General features: G+C 33.4%; 1 protein-coding gene across 1 annotated transcript; it reads right to left on the bottom strand.

The window, feature by feature from the left end:
* Positions 1-222: 222 nt before the first annotated feature.
* Positions 223-1,666, bottom strand: LOC111421706 (venom protease-like). Its single transcript, XM_023054885.2, has 5 exons — positions 1,558-1,666; positions 1,300-1,500; positions 1,112-1,245; positions 949-1,058; positions 223-896 (listed from the first exon to the last, which is right to left on the bottom strand). The coding sequence occupies exons 1-5, from the start codon at positions 1,616-1,618 to the stop codon at positions 311-313; spliced, it is 1,092 nt and encodes a 363-aa protein (XP_022910653.2). The 5' UTR covers positions 1,619-1,666; the 3' UTR covers positions 223-310.
* Positions 1,667-12,498: the final 10,832 nt, after the last annotated feature.

Here is a 12,498-nt window from a genome sequence, read left to right as displayed (position 1 = left end):
GATCAGATTCGTAGTTATGAGACTAACCGAGGACGATGATTATATACCAAGTGAGCATGAAATTGTAGATCACTATCTTTCATTTAAACTGTAAAATAAATTGTTCATTAAACCTGATTAGTTAAAAACAATTATAATTAATAAAAGTTATTTAATTATTTTTTTCTAGCTCTATGGGGATTTTAACTTTAATTGAGGCAAAGTATAAATCAAAACAAGAACTTATCCTCGGATACATTTATCTTATAAAAATACCACTTCAAGTTTCGTGGTTTCATACAAAAAATTTTATTATTAATAATCACATTATTTAATTAGGCCAAACTATTGATTCAATCCAAGAAATATATTTGGAAACTCTTGTATAAACTCCAGGAACTAATCCGCAATTATTTCCAAACGATGTAACCCCAACAATCCTATACATTTGCGGTATTCGTTGAATTTGCATTTGAATTGGTCCACCAGAATCACCTTGACACGCATCTACCATCGAATTAGGATCTCCTCCGCATAATTGCAACTCTTCATCGAAACCATTCGCTAATCTAGATTGTGGACGATAACTTCTCACGCAATCTTTCGTCGGTAAATTGTATAAATTAGCCGTTTGAAGAAAACTATGCAATCCGCTGCCGTAATCTGTAGCTCCCCATCCAGTTATTGTTAAATTGTTATGATCTAATTCAAATTTTGATTGTAAACAAGCAGGTTTTACGTATTTCGTGTAAACAGCTGGACGATCTAATTTAATTAAAGCTATGTCGTGGTAAAAAGATTCGAAATCGTACTCGGGGGGAGTGAAAACTTCTTTGACTTTAAAGTTTTGAGGTTCTGAAAATTCGGTTGTTGAAGCTACGTCTAAATCGCCTAATCTTACTAGGGAAACTGGCCCACTAAAAATAATTAAAAAATTAAACGTTTAAATAAAAATTTGTGTTTTCTTACAAATCTCGTGATTCTAAACAATGAGCTGCTGTTAAGATGAATTGATCGCTGATTAAGCTCCCACCGCATTTAAATTCGATGTTTTCTGATGGACCATATCCCAAAATAGCCTAAAATCACCTTAAATGTGCACTTTTAAATAAGTATTAAAATTTTTAATCACCATATGGCGGTATTCTTCAAAATAAACATTTACACCTCCAACGACAAAAGGAGAACCTTGAGTTAAACTTCTTGGTGTTGTGGTCGTGGTTGTTATCGTAGTTTTGATGTCCAATTTTAAATATTCTTGACATTCTTTAAGAATAAAATTATTATAAAATTAATTAATATTTAAAATTATTATTTTACTTTCTTCGCTTTTTCCATTCAAAGTTCGTCCTTGAACAGTTTCGTCATTATTTTGATCACAACAAACGATAGGATATAGACCAGAAAATCCACACGAAACAGGTCGAAATCCCCGTTCAAGTTCATTCTTTGCCGAGTTACATTCTAAGATATGTTGACATTTTCCAACTGATCCATCTCGTAAATTACAACGTTGAGAATCTTAAATATTTTTAGTGAAAAATGTTTTATTTAAAAATTAGATTAATTAAAACGTACCTTGAGATTTAACGAATAGAATGAGAGTTAATCCGAAAAATGTCTCAACGAAACCACGCATTGCTTTAAACTAATTTGTTTTGCATTAACCTAACTCACCTTGGGCTGGAAACATGTGAACGAGAATCAAGATGTTTTATATTTTTGTTCTGTCTCGGCAAATCTTCCCGGTATTTGCATAACGAGTATGTTTATTTAATGTTTATTATGGGTTCATAAATTATTTTTAAATACTCAAGATTGTTTCTATAACTGCTTTTTATTATTAGTTTGTTGTCGCAATATTTATGTACACTTCAATATTAGTTAGAAAATATCAGAGTGCGTCAACAGCTTTTCGCAAAAAGAGAAGCATTAGACCAAATCGAGCATAAGCATAAATCACCAGTGAGCTGATTATCACACTATACAAACCAGTAAGGTACATTTAATTTTCAAGGAACTTCTCCTGTTAATGATTGGTTACAATTGCTTTAGCCGAGCATAGCCCAAATTTTGCTCTGCTGTAGATATGAATACCTCAATTTAGTATTTGGTTGAGATGTATGTGGAAAACCCAAGAGAACAGCAAAATAATTGATTCGACGAAGAATGCCAGAATGCGATGCTGGAAAAGAACAGAACCAACCTAAAAATGATCAGGAGAAAACTTAGAGCTAACATTGAAGGGAAAATGATAGGGAGCTTAGGTGCAATATGTTACTAAAAAGTAACAGTTCCAAATACCTGTTACAACTGTTCCTCTGTTCCTTTGTTCCTCTGATTCTAGTGATAGAGCATATATCCCCAAAATGTCAAAATTGGATTTTTCTTAATAAAATCAACTATAACCTATGTACTAAAACTGATGGAGAAAGATGTTATAAATAAAAAATATACCTAATGCATCCAGAAATCATAATCCATCCTATTTCATATTTAACTATCACCATTTTCTAATGATATAGCATAATGGAAGAATTGTTAAAATCTGCAGGAATCTCAGCAGAACAACAGAGAAGGTTATTTATACAGGCCCAAGTACCTCCAAGGATATACACATAATTACTGAGAAATGTAAAGTCCTGAGAAGATGGCTGACCACTTCAGAACACTGTTGTACTCTTACAATGAATAACAAGAACAAGTACAGCCGAATGCGAACAAAAGAACTCAACCACCTTCTGTTGTTGAAGTGAGAGAAGCTTTTCAATATCTAGAACTTTTTATACTCAACGGCGAGACATTCACAATACACTTCCGTAGACTATTAACACAAGTATGACAGGAACACACAATACCAGAGGAATGAAGCACTGAGATTATTTACTTACAAGGGGACCTTACGGGTTCGTCATCACCGATTTTGTTCATATTTATAGGGATTGAAGATCAGTACTCGGACATCATTTTCCTGAAGCAGTTCGATCCCATGCTGGAAAATATCCGAGAAAATCGATTTCAAAATTTTCAAAATATTTCGCAACAATAGAAATGCGGTAAATTGTATCTTTGTTCATAATGCCGATTAGCCGAGCGGCGTGAGTGGGGCTTTGGATACCCAAGGTCCGCAGGTTCAATCCTTACTGTTCGCTTTATTTTTTTTATTTTTTCATTATTGATGATAATCATTATTTTTAATGATTATTAACAAATATTAAATAAATTCAAAAGTAATAGCACAATGTCATCTGTTCATTGTCAAACCAAATATAATCCAGATTACGCATACGGATGGCATAGTGATGACAAAATAATTTATTTATTGTTAGGAGTCAAGTTAGGAGTATTATATAATATGAAATATATTAACAATACGAATAATATACGAACCGCCATGCCGATCAAAACACGTTTCTCACGTGTACTTACCAATAGATTCGACACGGGAAGAGAAATAAACTTTTTCGGTGAATCAAAGTCGTCCGCCATTGGACAATAGCGGATGACTTTAAACAGTTCCCGTGCGGTTATTATAAACATTTCGAAAAAAATTTATTAGAAAGATCGCTTCAGAATAATGTATCCTACAACCGTACAATGCTCTGATGCGGAAGATACCGGGCAGCCTGTATATAGATATAACAATAAATTATAATAACAACAGATTACTATTTTTAATCAATATTACATGAACTGCCCATGCCATGCTATTAACCGTATCAGATTCTCGATTTTTGGGTGGCAGTTTATCTCCCCAAAGGATTTGAATGACCTTTTATCGAGCAAGGTATTAATGTTCGTTAAGAGCGACTGCACGGTAAAATTTGATAACAATATCTATCGGGGTGCAATAGATCCTTAGGTATCTATACCTTGCTCCGCGAGGTTGGTTAGTCCGCTTATCCCATATGTAATCTATGTAATGTAATGTAATATATATTGTTATTATCGTATTGTTAATATATTTCATATCAAGGACAGTAGAATCTAACAGGACTGCTACATCCATTGTTGTGACAACCTGGCCGCAGACTACGTCACACCATTTTTCACTCCCAGCTGTTGTTATGGTCTATGCGTTTACTGTGTATTTTTAAAGATTATATCCTAGACGTCTTCATATTATTTTTGAAGTTTTATGTTTTTAGACGTATTAATGTCTATCATATAACCTCTAAAAACACAGACAGTTACCAGGCGTGGCAAATAGTGTGACGTAGAGTGCGGGCAACCAACCCGTAGTGGACTACAAAAATACAATGGATGTAGCAGTCCTGTTATTTCATATTATATAATACTCCTAACAATAAATAAATTATTTTGTCATCACTATGCCATCCCTATGCGTGATCTGGATTATTTATTTGGTTTGACAATGAACAGATGACATTATGCTATTGTTTTTAATATTATTTTTGAATTTATTTAATATTTGTTAATAATCATTAAAAATAATGATGATAATCATTATTTTTAATAAAAAAAAATAAATTTATTTATAAATTTATTTAAATTTGGATTAATAATGATTATCATAATGAAAAAATAAAAAAAAAATAAAGCGACCAGTAAGGATTGAACCTGCGACCTTGAGCATCTAAAGCCCCACTCACGCCGCTCGGCTAATCGGCACTATGAACGAAAATACAATATACCGCATTTCTATAGTTGCGAAATATTTTGAAAATTTTGAAATCGATTTTCTCGGATATTTTCCAGCATGGGATCGAACTGCTTCAGGAAAATGATGTCCGAGTACTGATCTTCAATCCCTATAAATATGAACAAAATCGGTGATGACGAACCCGTAAGGTCCCCTCGTTAGTATAAAAGAAGAGAAGTGTGTACGACTGTGCTGTCGGTAATACTTTACAAACTATTGATACGCTACGTGAAAAACATAATGGGATCTTATCAGACGATATTCAGAAGTAATTATCCTACAATTCATCACATTTCGTCTATGAGATAGATCTAAAGCTATACTCAGCAATGTTGGAATTTGAGATTCTAAACCCCCTGGTAGAAATGGTAAAATTAACAATAACAGAGGATCAGTGTGTGATTGGAGACCAGGGTGAACTGTCAAACCCATTTAATACATGTAGAGCAAGGTCTATAGAACATAAGGTTACCCAATTGCGATTCTCCTCATCTGAGGGGCAAAGTGGGTCAGTGACGTAGCTAGTTCTATGAACAACACAACACGATGCGAGGTTTAAATATTTTATATAGACTGTACCACAGTACAGGCACGTAGAAGCTATCTTTTACTCTGATTGTATCGAACCAGTGACGTCAATCTGCGGGGTAACAATCGATACTACAGAGGCATAGGGAATTAGGTAACCTTATGTTCTATAGACCTTGCGTGAGACAAGGTCATGCCTTGTCTTGCAACCTATTTAGTCTTTGCCTTAGAGAAGGTTATACGAGAGTTACAGCTGAACCTAAAAGGAACTGGCAATTGTAGCCTCCAGGTTCATCATGGTGAGTATTAATAGGATAAAAAAGAATAAGTCCACGATGATTATTTATTATTTTTTTCTAATTTCGGTACAACAATGTTTCGCTTTTTCTAAAAGCGTCTTCAGGTACGACTAGAATAATATGGAAGATAATTATTACTAGTTGACGGGTTTTTTTTGTTAGTGATATAAAATTAAAATTATAAAAAGTTCTTTCCGTCAAAAACTAAGAATGATGAACACGTTTTTGATGAAATTTTTCCACATGATCATTTTTTCACGTGTTCATCATTCTTAGTTTTTGACGGTAAGAACTTTTTATAATTTTAATTTTATATCACTAACAAAAAAAAAACCGTCAACTAGTAATAATTATCTTCCATATTATTCTAGTCGTACCTGAAGACGCTTTTAGAAAAAGCGAAACATTATTGTACCGAAATTAGAAAAAAATAATAAATAATCATCGTGGACTTATTCTGTTTTATCCTATTAATACTCACCATGATGAACCTGGAGGCTACAATTGCCAATTTACAAAACGCGGAGTTATCCGTTAAAATCTTTAATTATGGCCACAAATTTTCCTTCCCACAAAAACTTAATAAAATTGAACTCGCGATCTCCCTGGAGTCACAGCTCCAATTCAAACCTGAAATTCACAAATTTATGCTTAACAATATTAAAAACATCATTAAAGACAACAACACTCACACGGGCTGTGACCGCAGGGAGATCGCTAACATAAAACAGAAGATCATTGATAATGACCTTGTAGGGACACTTGGAGACAAAAACGCCGGTCTAGTTATCCTTAATAAAAATTCTTATCTTCAAAAAACATTCTCTTTCTTTCAACAAAATAATATTACATTAATTAACAAAAACCCAACTCAATCTTACAATAACCTTCTCAAAAAACTTATTAATTCTAGCAAAGATACTCTTGTTAAATTTAACTTTAATACTTACTCACTCATTCAAATGAATCCCCTCCCACCTGTTCTCAAATGTTTAATTAAACTTCACAAAGAAGAGCATAGCATTCGACCTATTATTAGTAATGTTAATACTCCTTCAGAGAAGATTGCCAAACAGTTTCAAAAATTCCTATACAACAATTTTAATAGTGATATAAAATATAGTGTTAAAAACTCAAAACAATTAATTGATTCTCTTCAAGATATCCAAATCAATAATGACTCCATCCTCATCTCTTTCGATATTAAAAACTTATATTCTAATATTCCTATAAAAGATTCATTAAAAATAATCGAAGCCCACCTTTGTAATAACATATGCAAATATGACAGTGTTCAATACCAAGACATATATAACTTCATTTCCTTGTTGGAATTGGTATGCAATCAGAATTTTTTATTTTTGATAACAAATTTTACCAGATGAAGGATGGCCTCCCCATGGGTTCACCCATTTCAGGGATAATTGCTGATATTTTTGTTAACCACTTCGAAGGGATTCTGTTCTCGGAGAAATATGAATTTTTTACTAAAAATATTATCTTTTATAAAAGATACGTTGATAATATCCTTCTGATATACAACGGTAAAAGATCCCACATTATAGCTCTTAATAACATTTTTAACAATATTAATAATCTTCAATTTACTTACGAAGTAGAAAAATGTTCATCTATTTGCTTCCTTGATCTTAATATAACAAAGTGCACCTCCGAGAACAGAATCCTATTCGACATATATAGAAAACCTACTACTACCAATACCTTAATCCCAAAAAATTCATTTACATCATTTCAACATAAATACGCATCTTTTCGTTTCTTTTTTGATAGAATTTTAAATTACCCACTTTCACGTGCTAGTTTTAACAAGGAAATTAATACTATCATCAAGCTGGGCTTCGATAATGGTTACTCCCTTCAGGAGCTTCAAAATTTATTTTTCCGCATTCATCAAGCTAGAATTAATAATCTCATATATCCCCACTTTTCCAACCCCGGCGTTTTTGTCTCTATACCTTTCCACCCTTTAATCCAAAAACAATTTTCCGATATTTTCAATAAGTTTAATGTCACACCGGTATACCGTGCTAATGCTAAATTGGGCCAATTATTAACTAATAATAAACACATATTCGATGATAAACTTAAAAGTGGGATTTACAAACTTAATTGTAACGATTGCGATTCCTTTTATATAGGACAAACTGGAAGGAATATCAGTACTAGATTCAAGGAACACTTAAATAAAGAAAATTCTACTTTTTATAAACATTTAAAAGAACATAAACATAAAACTGATATATCCAAAATTAAACTTCTAAAACATCTTAATAAATCCAGAAAAATGAACCTATTTGAGGAATACTATATAAAATCATACCACATTAAAAACCCTGAACATATTTTGAATGAAATTACTGGTTTTAACAATTATAATAGATATTTTACACCTTTCATATAATTTCAAACTCACCGCTCTTGCATTTGGTTTGTCACATCCTGATACCAATTTTTCATTTTCTTAAGTTGTCATATTCCTTACTTCCCCTTTTAACTGACCTCAGTCCGTTGTAACCAGTCGATATGTGCACACGACTCAAGTTTTTCAGTAACACTTAACGTTATAATACGCTTTCAATAATATTAATACCTTTTTCTTTTAGATTTTTAACGATAAATTCCCTTTTATAACACGCCTTCAGCTTCCACAGTTTCTTTTACGCCTGCCTTCAGCATTTCAAAACTTTATTAACCTATCACCCGACGTTGGAGTTTTTAACCTGACATGGTAAACCCGCGCCGTTTTCAAAAATTTCACTTTTTTCTTTAATCCAAAATTATATTTTTAATCATCGGTCCGTCGTAGTTTTTTGTAAGAGAAATTTTTCCACATGATCATTTTTTCACGTGTTCATCATTCTTAGTTTTTGACGGTAAGAACTTTTTATAATTTTAATTTTATATCACTAACAAAAAAAACCCGTCAACTAGTAATAATTATCTTCCATATTATTCTAGTCGTACCTGAAGACGCTTTTAGAAAAAGCCAAACATTGTTGTACCGAAATTAGAAAAAAATAATAAATAATCATCGTGGACATATTCTTTTTTATCCTACTAAAAGGAACTATCTGTACTAGATGTGTACAAGTTATGGCGTACGCGGACGATATAATAATCATTAGCAGAACGCCACGAGAAGTACAAAAAGTAATCATCAATCTGAAGAATGCTGCATTAAGTATGGGTTTTACCATATACCTCCCTAAATCTAAATATATGTGCATATCACGCCGAAACGTGGTTCAATGGGGAAGTATAAATACACTGAGAAAAATGGATTGTACTATGCACTAAAAATATACTATGAGGTATAATACGTTTACTACGAATAGTGAATACAATACAATGAATTGCTGCATGTATAATATTTTTTCTATAATACGATTCGTACAATCTACATCTCTCAGTGTATAAACATTGACGGTGAATCAACAAAAGTAGTGAAGGATTTTACGTATATGGACTTAGTTGTAACTGAAAAAATGACAAAACCTACTTCGGCTTGTCTTCACAGTAAGGTGTCGCAATCTGTCTAAAATGCAAATCTCACTGAACGAGATAAAGAATAGATCAGTCGGCACAGGAAAACGATGTTGGGAGATTGCGTTGAATTTTTGTTTCATATTTATCACATATTAACATTTCATCCGCAAATAAGGTTTTTTCATTGTACCTTTGTCGTGGTATGTCGTGTATGAAAACATTAAACAATGTTGGTGAGAGGTACCTCTTTAAGGGTACCGATTTTTTCCAAGATGCCGGGAAATAGCCAATTAGTTTTCCAACATAGTTGAAATTTTCTTGGTAGTTACCCACATCTTTAGTATCCATACTACTTAGAAGATTTGAAAAGAGTATTCGTTGTCCTCCACGTTTAATACCTCTTTTTTCATTTATTAAATCAGGGTAGTGTGATTGGTATAGACGGTGCGTATGTGATTAGAAGTAGTCAACAGTAGTAGAATAGCTGGTAAATACAAAGGCACAACGAATTGTGAAAATAACGAAGGATCATCGAAAGACCCAGAAAAAGATTGAGCGACAACTTTTGAATGGCTAAATAATGTGAAGAAAAACATTCAATTAAGCGTATACAGGGTATCTCAGCGAGACTGTTCACTAGACGTTTCTGGGGTTCTGGCCAAAATAAAAATTTGAGTATTCAGATTTAAGTATAATCAATTGCGTTCTCTTCGACTAAAATATTTTCAGATTTCTAGCACTTTCGGCAACCCAACCCAATCCAACCCTATATATTTTCACGTACAAGTAAACGTCGGTTTGCGCCTGTTCGATTTAAGTCGATTCACAATTACGCCGGTTGGTGCCTATTGATTTTTTCTGATTTGAAGGCGGAAGAAAATACTGGCGAAACTTTCTTGGCAAGCACTGGGTTGTTCACGAGATTCAATTCTCGAACCAATATCCGTAGCACTAAACTAAGCGGAGAAGCAGCGGGCATTGATGTAGTAGCAGCAGCAGCCTACCCTCAAAAGTTTCAAGAAATTGTGCAACAAGGGAACTACCCTGCAAATCTCATCTTCAATTTTGATGAAACATGTCTCTATTGGAAGAAGTTGCCAACGAAAACGTTTATTTCGCGAGAAGAACGTAGCCCTCCTGGATTTAAAGCCGCCAAGGATAGACTGATAAATAATATTAACATAAACGAAGACAGTATCAGGCTTACACGCGTATGTAGATTCGAAGACGTAACTGAAGATGTGACCGAACTGTTAGACGTGCATGACCAACCACTCTGAAATCAAGAATTAGAAGAGTTGATGGAGGCATATGATCGCTCTCAATCAGAAAATCCCAAAGAAGAAGAGGAGGATGAGAAAGAAAATGATAGGAAAATCCTAAAAGCGAACGATCTAACTCGTTTCCTATCCTCTATAGCAGTGGTGTCCATAAAGTCGATCGCGAAGCCATTTTGAGTCGATCGCCAACAAAATCATGAATCTGAAATATCTATAATTGGGCCTCAGAACCAAAAAAGGAAGGTTAGTTTTAAAATGTAAAAAAAGATCTTAAACCCTTCGGTCTATCTTGGCAAGACATTTATATAAAAAGTCGATCTTGATCAAAAATTACTGGACACCACTGCTCTATAGAAAGGTTAACAGGTGAGATCTGAGATAGATGGGGATTACAATCGAAGCGCAAATTATGCTATGATTCTGCAAGAAAGCAACAATCAAATCAAATGAAATTGAATGCTTTTTTCAAAAAGAGTTTAATTTAGTACCGACGAACTAGTGAGTTAGTAAGTATTTATTTCAAAAAATACTTTAATTTATATCAAGAGATTGTTATTTATTTTGAATATATTATGTAAATAGGATATGTATTAAATAAACATGTTAGATTGTTCTTAGAATTTTGACATGGAACCTAATGTTATATCGTCCATTATATTTGTGTTCATTTTACGCCGATTTTGTTTACGCCGGTGTCTCTCGGAACGGAACCCTGGCGTAAAACGACATTTACCTGTATTTGGATTTGTCTTTTTTCAAGGTTTATGAATAACTTTACTTTTTGCAATTTGATTCGGGCTTTCTCGAGTTATTCGAATTATTCTAAAAAAATCTGAAAACACTCAATTTTTGGGATATCAATTTAGGATTCAAAACATGTTTAAGCAACATGATGGAGTATGTTTTGGTGCCAAGATTGGCTGTCTAGATCGTTTGGTCACTCAACTATGGCACGTAAACTTTTCAAAATATGGAAGCACCATAACTTCATTTCTTTAAATGGCACCCTTCATATTTTATTACTTAGTCGTCTTCGACGTCTCATTTTACATCTCTTTTATCCCATATGTCCTATACCTAACATTTATAGTTGGGGAAATAATTATGGTTTCTTGAAAAATGCACACATCATATCGATATTTACCTAGTATGCCATGGAAAGCAAAAGTTTAATGAGTTATTGACAAACGTCAAAGTCTGATTTACGTTATTTGATGCTTTTGAAACTTGTTGAGAAAAAATATCGAATAATTAGAGTAAAGTAAAGTTATTCATAAACCTTGAAAATAGACAAATCCCAATAAGTAAATGTTTGCTACTCCAAATAATCAATATATTGTCTTCCTATTTACGCCATTTACTATTTTTTTATTTATTGGATTGTTTGAACTAAGAATACTATAATTCCTCATTGCATTTGTAGAATTGTAGGAAGAAGAAATTCTAATGGTTTATTGAGATGATAAATGTCGAGGGCGCTTGCGGCCAAGGCATAGTAGTTGAGACGATTACTTGACGACTTATACTACAAGTTTAACCTCTTCCTCACTGACAAAAATACCTAGCAAACTTAATACCTTAGCGTCGGCCACCCTAGGCACTTGGTATACAATTATCGCATTGAAAAGTTACCAAGTTTTATTTGTAACAACCTACGATACACATTATCGTTGCGACAATGGGGTCAGTTACTTCCTGTTTTTTGGGTTAACAACTTCAATCATCGCGCCACAGCCCGAAGGGGCCTTGGGTTTCATTTCTTACTTGCTAATAATACTTTGTGAGCTACTTATGCAAATACCTATTCTATATTCAAAGGTACGAAGTTTTATTTCTAATGGTTTAGAAATATGTTAGATGTCAAGGTCACTTGCGGCCGATGCTCCACAATGGAGACTGTTACTTGCTGTCTTCTGGACATAATGAGCGTTAACGATTTCAATTATGACGCTTAGGATGCAAACAATCTCGGTTTTCGTATTTTCTTTGTTGGTAACAATACTTCGTGAGCTACTTATGCAAATACCTATTGCTTTCCTTGATAATGAAGTTTTATTTCTAATGGCTTAGAAATATGTTAGACGCTGAGATCGTGGAAGAGGCACTGCAATGCAGTTGCTTGCTACTTTCTTTATAATGACTGTTGACGATTTCACTTGTGGCACCTCTGTGGCTTCGGCTAGCGTATGGTCTGAAAAAGATTTTATTAAATTAATGAATAATTCAGTATTTGGCAAGACGA

The sequence above is a fragment of the Onthophagus taurus genome, chromosome 3 (assembly GCF_036711975.1).
Source record: "Onthophagus taurus isolate NC chromosome 3, IU_Otau_3.0, whole genome shotgun sequence".
Classification (NCBI taxonomy): Eukaryota; Metazoa; Arthropoda; class Insecta; order Coleoptera; family Scarabaeidae; genus Onthophagus; species Onthophagus taurus.
Note: the sequence above shows the minus strand (reverse complement) of the source record. Positions and strands in the feature narration are given on the sequence as shown.

Excerpts from the sequence above, each read along its gene's own strand:
- LOC111421706 (XM_023054885.2), bottom strand. The coding sequence starts at position 1,618 with ATGCGTGGTTTCGTTGAGACATTTTTCGGATTAACTCTCATTCTATTC. Across the intron at positions 1,059-1,111 it reads TTGAAGAATACCGCCATATG|GCTATTTTGGGATATGGTCC; the intron begins GTGATTAAAAAT and ends AGGTGATTTTAG. Across the intron at positions 897-948 it reads TGTTTAGAATCACGAGATTT|TGGGCCAGTTTCCCTAGTAA; the intron begins GTAAGAAAACAC and ends AATTATTTTTAG.